At 46.0% G+C, this 15518-nt stretch overlaps 1 protein-coding gene across 6 annotated transcripts in view; it reads left to right on the top strand.

The window, feature by feature from the left end:
* LOC106569453 (ephrin type-A receptor 3-like) overlaps positions 1-15518 on the top strand; it is a 242004-nt gene that overhangs the window by 44634 nt on the left and 181852 nt on the right. For all 6 annotated transcript variants that reach the window (XM_045694303.1, XM_045694304.1, XM_045694299.1 and 3 more), the window contains exon 2: positions 7916-7980. In XM_045694303.1, the coding sequence (XP_045550259.1) occupies positions 7916-7980 (65 nt within the window). The remainder of the gene's footprint in view (positions 1-7915; positions 7981-15518) is intronic.

The raw sequence follows: 15518 nt of genomic DNA on the forward strand, positions 1-15518 counted from the left end.
AGATAGAGAGGAGTGCGATAGAGAGGTGAGAGACAGTGGGGAGTGGGATAGAGAGGAGAGAGACAGTGAGGAGTGAGATAGAGAGCAAGGAGTGAGATAGAGAGGAGAGAGACAGTGAGGAGTGAGATAGAGAGGACAGAGACAGTGAGATAGAGAGGAGAGATACAGAGAGGAGTGAGATAGAGAGGAGCGAAACAGATGTGTGAGATAGATGGAGACAGAGGAGTGAGATAGAGAGAGACAGAGAGTAGTCAGATAGAGATAGACAGAGTGAAATAGAGAGAGACAGAGAGGAGTGAGATAGAGACAGTGAGGAGTGAGATAGAGAGAGACAGTGAGGAATGAGATAGAGCGAGACAGGGAGGAGTTAGATAGAGAGGAGAGAGACAGAGAAGAGTGAGATAGAGAGAGAGAGAGACAGAGAGGAGTGAGATAGAGAGACAGCAGAGAGTGAGATAGAGAGAGAGAGATAGCAGAGTGTGATAGAGAGACAGAGACAGAGAGGTGAGAGAGAGAGAGACAGAGACAGAGAGGAGTGAGATAGAGAGGAGAGAGACAGTGAGGAGTGAGACAGAGAGGAGAGAGACAGTGAGATAGAGAGAGAGAGACAGTGAGGAGTGAGAGAGAGAGAGAGACAGAGAGGAGTGAGGTAGAGATGAGCAGAGACAGATGAGTGAGACAGATAGAGACAGAGAGAGTGAGATAGAGAGAGACAGAGAGTAGTCAGATATAGAGAGACAGAGGAGTGAGATAGAGAGAAACAGATAGAGAGTGAGATAGAGAGGAGAGAGAGCGAGGTGTGAAATAGAGAGGAGAGAGACATTGAGATAGAGGGAGAGAAACAGTGAGATAGGGAGGAGAGAGACAGTGAGGAGTGGGATAGAGAGACAGTGCAAAGTGAGATAGAGATGAGAGAGACAGTGAGGAGTGAGATAGAGAGGAGAGAGACAGAGAGGAGTGAGATAGAGAGGAGAGAGACAGTGAGATAGAAAGACAGAGCTAAGAGAGATAGAGAGAGAGAGAGACAGAGAGGAGTGAGATAGAGAGAGAAGACAGATGAGTGAGATAGAGACAGAGAGTAGTCAGATAGAGAGAGAGGAGTGAGATAGAGAGAGAGAGGAGTGAGATAGAGATTAGAGAGACAGAGAGGAGTGAGATAGAGAGGAGCGAGACAGATGAGTGAGATAGATAGAGACAGAGGAGTGAGATAGAGAGGAGCGAGACAGATGAGTGAGATAGAGAGAGACAGAGAGTAGTCAGATAGAGAGAGACAGAGGAGTGAGATAGAGAGAGACAGAGAGGAGTGAGATAGAGAGAGACAGTGAGGAGTGAGATAGAGAGAGACAGTGAGGAGTGAGATAGACAGAGGAGTGAGATAGAGAGAGACAGAGAGGAGTGAGATATGAGAGAGACAGGAAGAGTGAGATAGAGAGAAGAGAGACAGCGGGATGGGGATAGAGAGTAGAGATACAGTGAGGAGAGAGACAGCAGAAGTGAGATATGAGAGAGACAGGAGGAGTGAGATAGAGAGAGACAGCGAGGAGGGGATAGAGAGGAGAGAGACAGGGAGGAGTGAGATAGAGAGAGACAGTGAGGAGTGAGATAGGAGAGAGACAGGGAGGAGTGAGATAGAGAGAGACAGAGAGGAGTGAGATAGGAGAGAGACAGGGAGGAGTGAGATAGGAGAGAGACAGAGGAGTGAGATAGGAGAGAGACAGAGAGGAGTGAGATAGGAGAGAGACAGAGAGAGACAGGGAGGAGTGAGATAGGAGAGAGACAGGGAGGAGTGAGATAGAGAGGAGAGAGACAGTGAGATAGAGAGGAGAGAGATAGAGAGGAGAGAGACAGAGAAGTGAGATAGAGAGGAGCGAGGCAGAGAGTAGTCAGATAGAGAAAGACAAAGGAGTGAGAGAGAGAGAGAGTACTGAGGAGAGAGACAGAGAGGAGTGAGATAGAGAGGAGAGAGAGATGATGAGTGAGATAGAGAGAGACAGAGAGTAGTCAGATAGAGAGAGACAGAGGAGTGAGATAGAGAGAGACAGTGAGGAGTGAGATAGAGAGAGACAGTGGAGTGAGAAGGAGAGAGACAGAGAGGAGTGTGATAGGAGAGAGACAGGGAGGAGTGAGATAGAGAGAGACAGGGAGGAGTGAGATAGGAGAGAGACAGGGAGGAGTGAGATAAGAGAGAAACAGGAAGAGTGAGATAGAGAGAGACAGAAGGAGTGAGATAGCGTGGAGTGAGACAGAGAGGAGTCAGGAGCTTCTGCAGATGGAGGATAATTAAATATTAATAGTTAGCAGTGGTGAGGCTGTGATTAGGGCTGATTGGGCGTCAGGCAGGGAAGACACAGTTCACACACCTTGGGAGTAACTGGCTCCATCTGAATACACACTTAGCCTTCTAGCTAGCTCATAGCCTTTCTGTCTTCCTCCCTCTTCATAATTCTGTTTCTCTCCTTCTACCTTCCTCCCTCTCCCCAGCCTGGTCTCTGAATACCTCTTAATCCCGTTGCTGAGGAAAGTGGTGAGGGTACGGAGATGTGAACCTGGGAGAGTCAGAGGCAGCATGTATCATATTTATATCATTTAGCTGACGCTCTTATCCATAGCAACTTACAGTAGTGAGTGCATCCATTTTCATACTGGTTCCCCGTGGGAATCAAACCCACACCCCTGGCATTGCAAGCACCATGCTCTACCAGCTGAACTACATGGGACCTGTTCTATTTAACATGCTGTATGTAAGCACTATCCCGTTGACCTGGCATCATCCCGCAGTTATTTTAGCCTTTAGCTGTACCCTTATCCTACTCCTCCTCTGTTCCTCTGGTGATGTGGAGGTTAATCCAGGCCCTGCAGTGCCTAGCTCCACTCCTATTCCCCAGGCACTATCATTTGTTGACTTCTGTAACTGTAAAAGCCTTGGTTTCATGCATGTTAACATTAGAAGCCTCCTCCCTAAGTTTGTTTTATTCACTGCCCTAGCACACTCTGCCAACCCTGATGTCCTGGCCGTGTCTGAATCCTGGCTCAGGTACACCACCAAAAACCCTGAAATGTTCATCCCTAACTATAACATTTTCCGACAACATAGAACTGCCAAAGGGAGCGTTGTTGTAATCTACTGCAGAGGTAGCCTGCAGAGTTCTGTCTTACTATCCAGGTCTGTACCCAAACAATTTGAGCTTCTACTTTTAAAAATCCACCTTTCCAGAAACAAGTCTGTCACCGTTGCCGCTTGCTATAGACCACCATCTGCCCCCAGCTGTGCCCTGGACACCATATGTGAATTGATTGCCCACCATCTATCTTCAGAGCTCGTGCTGCTAGGTGACCTAAACTGGGACATGCTTAACACCCCGGCCATCCTACAATCTAAGCTTGATGCCCTCAATCTCTAACAAATGATCAATGAACCCACCAGGTACAACCCCAAATCCGTAAATACGGGCACCCTCATAGATATCATCCTAACCAACTTGCCCTCCAAATATACCTGTTTTCAACCAAGATCTCAGCGATCACTGCTTCATTGCCTGCATCCGTAACGGGTCTGCGACCACCCCTCATCACTATCAAATGCTCCCTAAAATACTTCAGCGAGCAGGCCTTCCTAATCGACCTGGCCCCGGTATCCTGGAAGGATATTGACCTCATCCCGTCAGTAGAGGATGCCTGGTCATTCTTTAAAAGTGCCTTCCTCAACATCTTAAATAAGCATGCCCCTTTAATTTTTTTTTAACCAGGAACAGATCTAGCCCTTGGTTCTCTCCAGACCTGACTGCCCTTGACCAGCACAAAAACATCCTGTGGCGTACCGCATTAGCATCGAATAGCTGTCACGGGTGTCGTAGGGTAGAGACCAAGACGCAGCGGGAAAATGTACACACATCTTCTTTTTATTTGGTGAAGAAGGAAAACACATATAACGTATACAAAAACACAAACAAACTTGACAGTCTTGTCAGGCAAACAGCTAAACAAGCACAATGTCCCACAAAAACCCATGAAAAACAAACTCCTAATTATAGGACCCTCAATCAGAGGCAACAATAACCAGCTGCCTCCAATTGAAGGTCCAACCCCAATTAACTAAACATAGAAATACAAAAGACTAGATAGAACATAGAAATATACTAACATAGAACAATGACTAACAAACCCCGGACTAATAAATCAAATCACCCCTCTACCTAAACACATACACAAAACACACCCTGAACCACATAAAACAAACACCCCCTGCCACATCCTGACCAAACTATAATAACAAATAACCCCTATACTGGTCAGGACGTGACAGTACCCCCCCCCCCAAAAGGTGTAGACCCCAGATGCACCTCACACAAATAACCAAAAATAACCCCCAAAACAAAACTAAATCCCAAAACTAAAGGGAGGGAAGGGAGGGTGGCAGCCGTCACCGATGGCTCCTGTGCTACACCCCCCCTCCCCAAACCTCCTACAGTGGAGGTGGCTTAGGCGCAGGCCTTAATCCCCTACCGGACCAAACCACCCCCACTGCATACCTCTGCCTGAGGCCAGTCACTGAAGACCCTGGATTGGGCTCTGGGAGCTCTGGACTGTAGGGCGACTCTAGGAGCTCTGGACTGTAGACCGACTCTAGGAGCTTTGGACTGTAGGCCGACTCACTCGGTTCCGGACTGTAGGCAGACTCACTCGGTTCCGGACTGTAGGCCGACTCACTCGGTGCCGGACTGTAGGCCGTCTCACTCGGTGCCGGACTGTAGGCCGTCTCACTCGGTGCCGGACTGTAGGCCGTCTCACTCGGTTCCGGACAGTGGTAGGCCGTCTCACTCGGTTCCGGACAGTGGTAGGCCGTCTCACTCGGTTCCGGACAGTAGGCCGTCTCACTCGGTTCCAGACAGTAGGCCGTCTCACTCGGTTCCGGACTAGACACTGTTACCGGATACTCTGGACGAGGTACTGTTGCCGGATACTCTGGACGAGGTACTGTTGCCGGACACTCTGGACGAGAAACTGTTGCCGGACACTCTGGACGAGGTACTGTTGCCGGACACTCTGGACGAGGTACTGTTGCCGGACACTCTGGACGAGGTACTGTTGCCGGACTCTCTGGACGAGGTACTGTTGCCGGACTCTCTGGACGAGGTACTGTTGCCGGACACTCTGGACGAGGTACTGTTGCCGGACACTCTGGACGAGGTACTGTTGCCGGACACTCTGGACGAGGTACTGTTGCCGGACACTCTAGACTGGCACTGGGCTGACGCACTGGAAGCCTAATGCGTGGGGCTGGTAGTGGAGGTACCAGACTGGGGACACGCACCTCAGGGCTAGTGCGGGGAGCAGGAACAGGACGAGTTGGACTGGGCTGACGCACTGGAAGCCTGGTGCGTGGTGCTGGTTTAGGAGACGCCAGACACCTCAGGGTCAGCACGAGAAGCAGGAACTGGATACACCGGGACATGGGTAAGCACTGGAGGTCTGGAGCGCACCTCTTGCACAACCCATCCTGGCTGGATGGATCTAGCAGCCCGCACAAGCGGAGTGCTGGTACAGGGCGAACTGGGCTGTGCAGAGACCTGATGGTTGCCGTGCGTAGAGCAGGTGTAGGATAGCCTGGGCCTAGGAGGCGCACTGGTGGCCAGATGCGTTGTGCAGGCATCCTCCTTCCAGGCTGGATGCCTACTCTAGCACGGCACTTGCGAGGGGCTGGGATCGCTCGCACTGGACTGTGCGTGCGCACGGGCGAGATCGTGCGCACTTCCGCATACTCCGGCGTTCTCCACTCCAGTTGCTTCCCATAATAAGCACGGGGAGCTGGCTTAGGGCTCACCCTTGGCCCAGCCAAACTACCGTCTCCCCCCCCCAAAAAAATTATTGGGGGTGCCTCTTGTGCTTCCCTATCGGCGCGTATAAAGCCTCATACCAACGCCGCTCTGCCTTGGCTGTCTCTATCTCCTCCGGTGGGCGACGATATTCCCCAGCCTGGTGCCATGGTCCAGCCCCGTCCAGAATTTTCTCCCATGTCCATGATTCCCGACAGTCCTTCTGTTGCTGCTTCCTCCGCTGCTTGGTCTGTGGTTGGTGGGAGATTCTATCACGGGTGTTGTAGGGTAGAGACCAAGACGCAGCGGGAAAATGTACGCTCATCTTCTTTTTATTTGGTGAAGAAGGAAAACACATATAACGTATACAAAAACACAAACGAACTTGACAGTCTTGTCAGGCAAACAGCTAAACAAGCACAATGTCCCACAAAAACCCATGAAAAACAAACTCCTAATTATAGGACCCACAATCAGAGGCAACCATAACCAGCTGCCTCCAATTGAAGCTCCAACCCCAATTAACTAAACATAGAAATACAGAAAACTAGATAGAAATATACTAACATAGAACAATGACTAACAAACCCCGGACTAATAAATCAAATCACCCCTCTACCTAAACACATACACAAAACACACCCTGAACCACACAAAACAAACACCCCCTGCCACGTCCTGACCAAACAATAATAACAAATAACCCCTATACTGGTCAGGACGTGACAATAGCCCCCGTGATATGCAACTTTTCAGGGATGTTAGGAACAAATATACAGAGGCAGTCAGGAAAGCTAAGGCTTGCTTTTTCAAGCAGAAATGTGCATCCTGTAGCACAAACTCAAAAAAGTTATTGGACACTGTAAAGTCCATGGAGAATAAGAGCACCTCCTCCCAGCTGCCCACTGCACTGAGGCTAGGAAACACTGTCACCACCGATAAATCCACTATAATTGAGAATTTCAAGAAGCATTTTTCTATGGCTGGCCATGCTTTCCACCTGGCTACCCCTACCCCGGTCAACAGCCCTGCACTCTCCACAGCAACTCGCCCAAGCCTCCCCATTTCTCCTTCACCCAAATCCAGATAGCTGATGTTCTTAAAGAACTGCAAAACCTGGACCCCTACAAATCAGCCTGGCTAGACAATCTGGACCCTCTCTTTTTAAAATTATCTGCCGAAATTGTTGCAACCACTATTACTAGCCTGTTCAACCTCTCTTTCATATTGTCTGAGATTCCCAAAGATTGGAAAGCTGCCGCGACCATCCCCCTCTTCAAAGGGGGAGACACTCTCGACCCAAATTGCTACTTGGAAAGCCAAGTCAACAAACAGATTACCGACCATTTCGAATCCCACCATACTTTTTCCGCTATTCAATCTGGTTTCAGAGCTGGTCAAGGGTGCACCTCAGCCACGCTCAAGGTCCTAAACGATATCATAACCGCCATCGATAAGAGACATTACTGTGCAGCCGTATTCATCGACCTGGCGAAGGCTTTTGACTCTGTCAATCACCACATTCTTATTGGCAGACTCAACAGCCTTGGTTTCTCAAATAATTGCCTCGCCTGGTTCACCAACTACTTCTCTGATAGAGTTCAGTGTGTCAAATCGGAGGGCCTGTTGTCCGGACCTCTGGCAGTCTCTATGGGGGTGCCACAGAGTTCAATTCTCGGGCCGACTCTCTTCTCTGTATACATCAATGATGTCGCTCTCGCTGCTGGTGATTCTCTACTTGCACATTCATCTTCTGCACATCTACCATTCCAGTGTCTAATTGCTATATTGTAATTACTTCGCCACCATGTCCTATGTATTGCCTTACCTCCCTTATCTTACCTCATTTGCACTCACTGTATATAGATTTTTCTTTTTTTCTACTGTATTATTGACTGTATGTTTGTTTAATCCATGTGTAACTCTGTGTTGTTGTATGTGTCGAACTGCTGTCCTTTATCTTGGCCAGGTCACAGTACAAAAGAGAAAACCTAGAAAACCTTTGACCAGACAGTACAGCTGTTCCAATAACCAATTTAACCTCCTGTAGTTCTATTTGTTGTGTTAACCAGTCTGTTCTCGCTGTCTCTGTCTGTCTGCAGTGACGTTGTTGGACTCCATGTCTGCTCTGGGAGACCTGGGCTGGGAGGCATACCCTGCAGAGGGGGTGAGTAACACTGTGACATCACTTCCTGTCTGAGGCAGCCATACGGGATCCCTTCAACCCGATCCACACAAACACACACACACACACACACACACACACACACACACACACACACACACACACACACACACACACACACCGTTGTTCCTTTGGAACTTTTGTGAGTGTAATGTTTACTGTTCATTTTATATTGTTTATTATCCATTTCACTTGCTTTAGCAATGTAAACATGTGTTTCCCATGCCAATGAAGCCCTTTGAATTTTGAGAGAGAGAGAGAGATGACTTCTAGCTATATCTGGAGTCTGGAGGGGGAATTTACAAATTATTCGCTGGCTTCGTTTTTTTGCCGGCTGCGATTTGGCTAGGGGGTGCATATTGTATTGTAACACTGACGTTGGGTTGTGTAACAGGCTGTGATTTGGGGAGGGGGTGCATATTGTTTTGTAACACTGACGTTGGGTTGTGTAACAGGCTGTGATTTGGGGAGGGGGTGCATATTGTATTGTAACCCTGACGTTGGGTTGTGTAACAGGCTGTGATTTGGGGAGGGGGTGCATATTGTATTGTAACCCTGACGTTGGGTTGTGTAACAGACTGTGATTTGGGGAGGGGGTGCATATTGTATTGTAACACTGACGTTGGGTTGTGTAACAGGCTGTGATTTGGGGAGGGGGTGCATATTGTATTGTAACCCTGACGTTGGGTTGTGTAACAGGCTGTGATTTGGGGAGGGGGTGCATATTGTATTGTAACACTGGCGTTGGGTTGTGTAACAGGCTGTGATTTGGGGAGGGGGTGCATATTGTTATGTAACACCGGCGTTGGGTTGTGTAACAGGCTGTGATTTGGGGGGGTGCATATTGTATTGTAACACTGGCGTTGGGTTGTGTAACAGGCTGCTGTGAAGGAAACAACCCAGGGAGTATCAGAATGCCAGAGTCATGCCTCGTTAAAACACAAGAGAGGAATGGAGAGAAGGAGTGAATGAATGAATGAATGAATGAATGAATGAATGAATGAATGAATGAATGAATGAATGAATGAATGAACGAAAAGGCATTCGGCAAGAAATGACATAGGGATGTAACCGTAGAAACCAGCTGAAGAGAAAGAAAGAGCTGAAATCTTGAATGTTTCTTTTCTTTAACTGATGGCACCTCCATTGAAAAGATTTCAGTGTGATTTCTACAACCTGGTAGTTTGCTGACAACACCAAAGCTGTGGGTTCTAGCATTAAAATACTACATGCTACATGTTAACCACACAACCAACTTAAAATAAAATACCTATTTCAAATAGTAGAGGTAAGCTTGATCGCAACCTCAATCAAGCATTTGACAGTTTGACGTACATTGTATGTATTTGACCCAAGTGTGGTTAACAGTTTGATAAAGACCACACTAACACCCATCTTGATGATTCAAGGCTCCTGCTTTGTGCCACTGGCTGAGTGCTTAAGATAGGAGAAGAGTTACAGGTACTTACTTCAGATGACACAGAACACACAGGTTGGCTGTGTCACGCCACGGCAACAGAAGATATCAACAGGCTGGCCACAGCCACAGAAGATATCAACAGGCTGGCTGAGTTACTCCACAGCAACAGGAGATAACAACATGCTGGCTGAGTTACTCCACAGAAACAGGAGATAACAACATGCTGGCTGAGTCACTCCACAGAAACAGGAGATAACAACATGCTGGCTGAGTCACTCCACAAAAACAGGAGATAACAACATGCTGGCTGAGTCACTCCACAGAAACAGGAGATAACAACAGGCTGGCTGAGTCACGCCACAGCAACAGAAGATATCAACAGGCTGGCTGAGTTACTCCACAGCAACAGAAGATATCAACAGGCTGGCTGAGTTACTCCACAGCAACAGGAGATAACAACATGCTGGCTGAGTTACTCCACAGAAACAGGAGATAACAACATGCTGGCTGAGTCACTCCACAGAAACAGGAGATAACAACATGCTGGCTGAGTCACTCCACAGAAACAGGAGATAACAACAGGCTGGCTGAGTTACTCCACAGCAACAGGAGATAACAACATGCTGGCTGAGTTACTCCACAGAAACAGGAGATAACAACATGCTGGCTGAGTCACACCACAAAAACAGGAGATAACAACATGCTGGCTGAGTCACTCCACAGAAACAGGAGATAACAACAGGCTGGCTGAGTTACTCCACAGAAACAGGAGATAACAACATGCTGGCTGAGTCACTACACAGAAACAGGAGATAACAACAGGCTGGCTGAGTTACTCCACAGAAACAGGAGATAACAACATGCTGGCTGAGTTACTCCACAGAAACAGGAGATAACAACAGGCTGGCTGAGTTACTCCACAGAAACAGGAGATAACAACAGGCTGGCTGAGTTACTCCACAGAAACAGGAGATAACAACAGGCTGGCTGAGTTACTCCACAGAAACAGGAGATAACAACATGCTGGCTGAGTCACTCCACAAAAACAGGAGATAACAACATGCTGGCTGAGTCACTCCACAGAAACAGGAGATAACAACAGGCTGGCTGAGTCACGCCACAGCAACAGAAGATATCAACAGGCTGGCTGAGTTACTCCACAGCAACAGAAGATATCAACAGGCTGGCTGAGTTACTCCACAGCAACAGGAGATAACAACATGCTGGCTGAGTTACTCCACAGAAACAGGAGATAACAACATGCTGGCTGAGTCACTCCACAGAAACAGGAGATAACAACATGCTGGCTGAGTCACTCCACAGAAACAGGAGATAACAACAGGCTGGCTGAGTTACTCCACAGCAACAGGAGATAACAACATGCTGGCTGAGTTACTCCACAGAAACAGGAGATAACAACATGCTGGCTGAGTCACACCACAAAAACAGGAGATAACAACATGCTGGCTGAGTCACTCCACAGAAACAGGAGATAACAACAGGCTGGCTGAGTTACTCCACAGAAACAGGAGATAACAACATGCTGGCTGAGTCACTACACAGAAACAGGAGATAACAACAGGCTGGCTGAGTTACTCCACAGAAACAGGAGATAACAACATGCTGGCTGAGTTACTCCACAGAAACAGGAGATAACAACAGGCTGGCTGAGTTACTCCACAGAAACAGGAGATAACAACAGGCTGGCTGAGTTACTCCACAGAAACAGGAGATAACAACATGCTGGCTGAGTTACTCCACATAAACAGGAGATAACAACATGCTGGCTGAGTCACTCCACAGAAACAGGCGATAACAACAGAAATGATGATATCCTCCTTACCTGTATTACCCTGCCTGAGGTAACCTGAGGAAATAGAGCACGAGAGAGAGAAATGAGGGGGGAGAGAGAGTGAGGGATATATATATATATATATATATATCTCCTTGAAGTCGGAAGTTTACATACACTTAGGTTGGAGTCATTAAAACTAATTTTTCAATCACTCCACACATTTCTTGTTAACAAACTATAGTTTTGGCAAGTCGGTTAGGACATCTACTTTGTGCATGACACAAGTCATTTTTCCAACAATTGTTTACAGACAGATTATTTCACTTATAATTCACTGTGTCACAATTACAGTGGGTCAGAAGTTTACATACACTAAGTTGACTGTGCATTTAAACAGCTTGGAAAATTCCAGAAATTGATGTCATGGCTTTAGAAGCTTCTGATAGGCTAATTGACATCATTTGAGTCAATTGGAGGTGTACCTGTGGATGTATTTCAAGGCCTATCTTCAAACTAAGTGCCTCTGCTTGACATCATGGGAAAATCAAAGGAAATCAGCAAAGACCTCAGAAATAAAATTGTGGGCCTCCACAAGTCTGGTTCATCCTTGGGAGCAATTTCCAAATGCCTGAAGGTACCACAGTCATCTGTTTTAAAACAATAGTACGCAAGTATAAACACCATGGGACCACGCAGCCGTCATACCGCTCAGGAAGGACACGCGTTCTGTCTCTTAGAGATGACCGTACTTTGGTGTGAAAAGTGCAAATCAATCCCAGAACAACAGCAAAGGACCTTGTGAACCTGCTGGAGGAAACGGGTACAAAAGTATTTATATCAACAGTAAAATGAGTCCTATATCGACATAACCTGAAAGGCCACTCAGCAAGGAAGAAGCCACTGCTCCAAAACTGCCATAAAAAAGCCAGACTATGGTTTGCAACTGTACATGGGGACAAATATCGTACTTTTTGGAGAAAGGTCCTCTGGTCTGATGAAACAAAAATAGAACTGTTTGACCATAATGACCGTCGTTATGTTTGGAGGAAAAAGGGGGAGGCTTGCAAGCCGAAGAACATCATCCCAACCTTGAAGCACGGGGGTGGCATCATCATATTGTGAGGGTGCTTTGCTGCAGGAGGGACTGGTGCACTTCACAAAATAGATGGCATCATGAGGTAGGAAAATGATGTGGATATATTGAAGCACATCTCAAGACATCAGTCAGGAAGTTAAAGCTTGGTCGCAAATGGGTCTTCCAAATGGACAATGACCCCAAGCATACTTCCAAAGTTGTGGCAAAATGGCTTAAGAACAACAAAGTCAAGGTATTCGAGTGGCCATCACAAAGCCCTGACCTCAATCCTATAGAAAATTTGTGGGCAGAACTGAAAAAGCGTGTTACGAGCAAGGACAGCCTACAAACCTGACTCAGTTACACCAGCTCTGTCAGGAGGAATGGGCCAAAATTCACTCAATTTATTGTGGAAAGCTTGTGGAAGGCTACGCGAAACATTTGACCTTAGTTAAACAATTTAAAGGCAATGCTACCAAATACTAATTGAGTGTATCTAAACTTCTGACCCACTGGGAATGTGATTAAAGAAATAAAAGCTGAAATAAATCATTCTCTCTACTATTATTCTGACATTTCACATTCTTAAAATAAAGTGGTGATCCTAACTGACCTAAGACAGGGAATCTTTACTAGGATTAAATGTCAGGAATTGTGAAAAACTGAGTTTAAACGTATTTGGCTAAGGTGTATATATATATATATATATATATATATATATATGTATATACTGGCTCAACGCTCCAACCACTAATTGGGTTGAGGTCGGGTGACTGTGGAAGCCAGGTCATCTGATGCAGCACTCCATCACTCTTCTTCTTTGTCAAATTGCCTTTACACAGCCTGGAGGTGTGTTGGGTCATTGTCCTGTTGAAAAACAAATGATAGTCCCACTAAGCGCAAACCAGATGTGATGGCATATCGCTGAAGAATGCTGTGGTAGCCATGCTGGTTAAGTGTTTAAGTGTGCCTTGAATTCTAAATAAATCACAGACAGTGTCACCAGCAAAGCACCCCCACCCCACCACACATCCTCCTCCATGCTTCACGGTGGGAACCACACATGCGGAGATCATCCGTTCACTTACTCTGCGTCCAAAGGACAGATTTCCACCTGTCTAATGTCCATTGCTCGTTTCTTGGCCCAAGCAAGTCTCTTCTTATTATTGATGTCCTTTAGTACTGGTTTCTTTGCAGCCTGACTCACACAGGCCTGACTCACACAGTCTTCTCTGAACAGTTGATGTTGAGATGTGTCTGTTACTTGAACTCTGCAATCTAAGGTGAGGTCAACTCTAATTAACTTATCCTCTGCAGCAGAGGTAACTCTGGGTCTTCCTTTCCTGTGGCGGTCCTCATGAGATCCAATATCATCATAGCACTTGATGGTTTTTGCGACTGCACTTGAAGAAACTTTTGAAGTTCTTGAAATTTTCCAGATTGACTGACCTTCATGTCTTAAAGTAATAAAGGACTGTTGTTTCTCTTTGCTTATTTGTGCTGTTTTTGCCATAATATGGACTTGGTCTTTAACCAAATAGGGCTATCTTCTGTATACCACCCCTACTTTGTCACAACACAACTGATTGACTCAAACAAATTCAGATGGAAAGAAATTCCGCAAATTAACTTTTAAGAAGGCACACCTGTTAATTTAAATGCATTCCAGGTGACTACCTCATGAATCTGGTTGAGAGAATGCCAAGAGTGTGCAAATCTGTCATCAAGGCAAAGAGTGGCTACTTTAAAGAATCTCAAATCTCAAATATATTTTGCTTTGTTAAACACTTTTTGGTTACTACATGATTCAATATGTGTTATTTCATAGTTTTGATGTCTTCACTATTATCCTAAAATGTAGAAAATAGTAAAAAATAAAGTAAAACCCTTGAATGAGTCGGTGTGTCAAAGCTTTTGACTAGTAATGTATATATACATATATACATATTTGCACATCGCTACAACACTGTATATAGACATACTATTACATTTTACATGTCTTTATTATCTTGGAACTTGTGTGAGTGTAATTTTTACTGTTCACTTTTCAATGTTTATTTCACTTTTGTTTATCCATTTCACTTGCTTTGGCAATGTAAACATATGTTTCCCATGCCAATAAAGCCCCTTGAATTGAATTTAGAGAGAGAGAGAGAGAGAGAGAGAGAGAGAGAGAGAGAGAGAGAGAGAAAGAGAGATATGAGAAAAAGAGATAGGAGAGATCGAGAGGAAAGAGATAGGAGAATGAGATAGAACACCATTCTAAATACAACCCATATTTGTGTTTGCTTTATTTTTGCTTTTGTACTTTTGTACTAACTGTTTGCACATCGTTACAACAGTGTACATGGACATAATACAACATTTGAAATGTCTTTATCCTTTTGGAACTTTTGTGAGTGTAATGAGAGAGAGAGAGAGAGAGAGAGAGAGAGAGAGAGAGATAGATAGCTGAGGTGCTGATCAGTATGTAAATATCTGCATCTTGTTTTTTTATCTAGTTAAACTCTGACCCCAGAATCTGCTTACAAGTCACACAGACAGACATTTCCACCAAAGATTTTTGGGGACTTTTTGTCTTTCTTTAATGATACATCCTCATTTCATTAACCCCCTCCCCCCCTTGAAAAAAAAAAAATTCCCCTGTGCTGCATACTCACCTTGCCCTCTACCACACGATACAAAACAACATCACACATCACAATAACCTGAGCAAACAGATAATTCAACAACACACATTTGGCATTTTCCTTATTTGAATACCTGTACCCCATTACACACATCCCAACAGTAAGACCCACCCCCAACCTCTCACACAGAAATTCCAATAGAGACATTAAAAGGCATTAACCTGGCGCACACAGAAAACACATGAATCACAGTTTCACTCATGGCACAGAAAGGACACACCTGTCAGACTCCCAGGTGGCTCCTAATGTTCCTCACTTTAGTGCAGAGGCTGTAGAGGGCTTTACCTCCCACCCCCTCAAAATCTCCCAGGCTCGGAGTGTTAAAGTCCAACAAGTCCTCCATACCCCCTTGCCAGTTCCCAGTCTCTGCCATCACCTGCAGTGGCGGAAACATTGGTGGCCCCTCCCTCTTTGCCGCTCAAACACCCCCCTTACCAGCACAGACAGTGCATCTTGGACCTCCCCCAGGAATCTCTCCAGCAGCCTAAGAGATGTTAATTCTGTTTGTTGTGCCAGGACTTCCAGGGTTTTCGACCCCTC

Source organism: Salmo salar, chromosome ssa14, assembly GCF_905237065.1.
Source record: "Salmo salar chromosome ssa14, Ssal_v3.1, whole genome shotgun sequence".
In the NCBI taxonomy this organism is placed as follows: domain Eukaryota; kingdom Metazoa; phylum Chordata; class Actinopteri; order Salmoniformes; family Salmonidae; genus Salmo; species Salmo salar.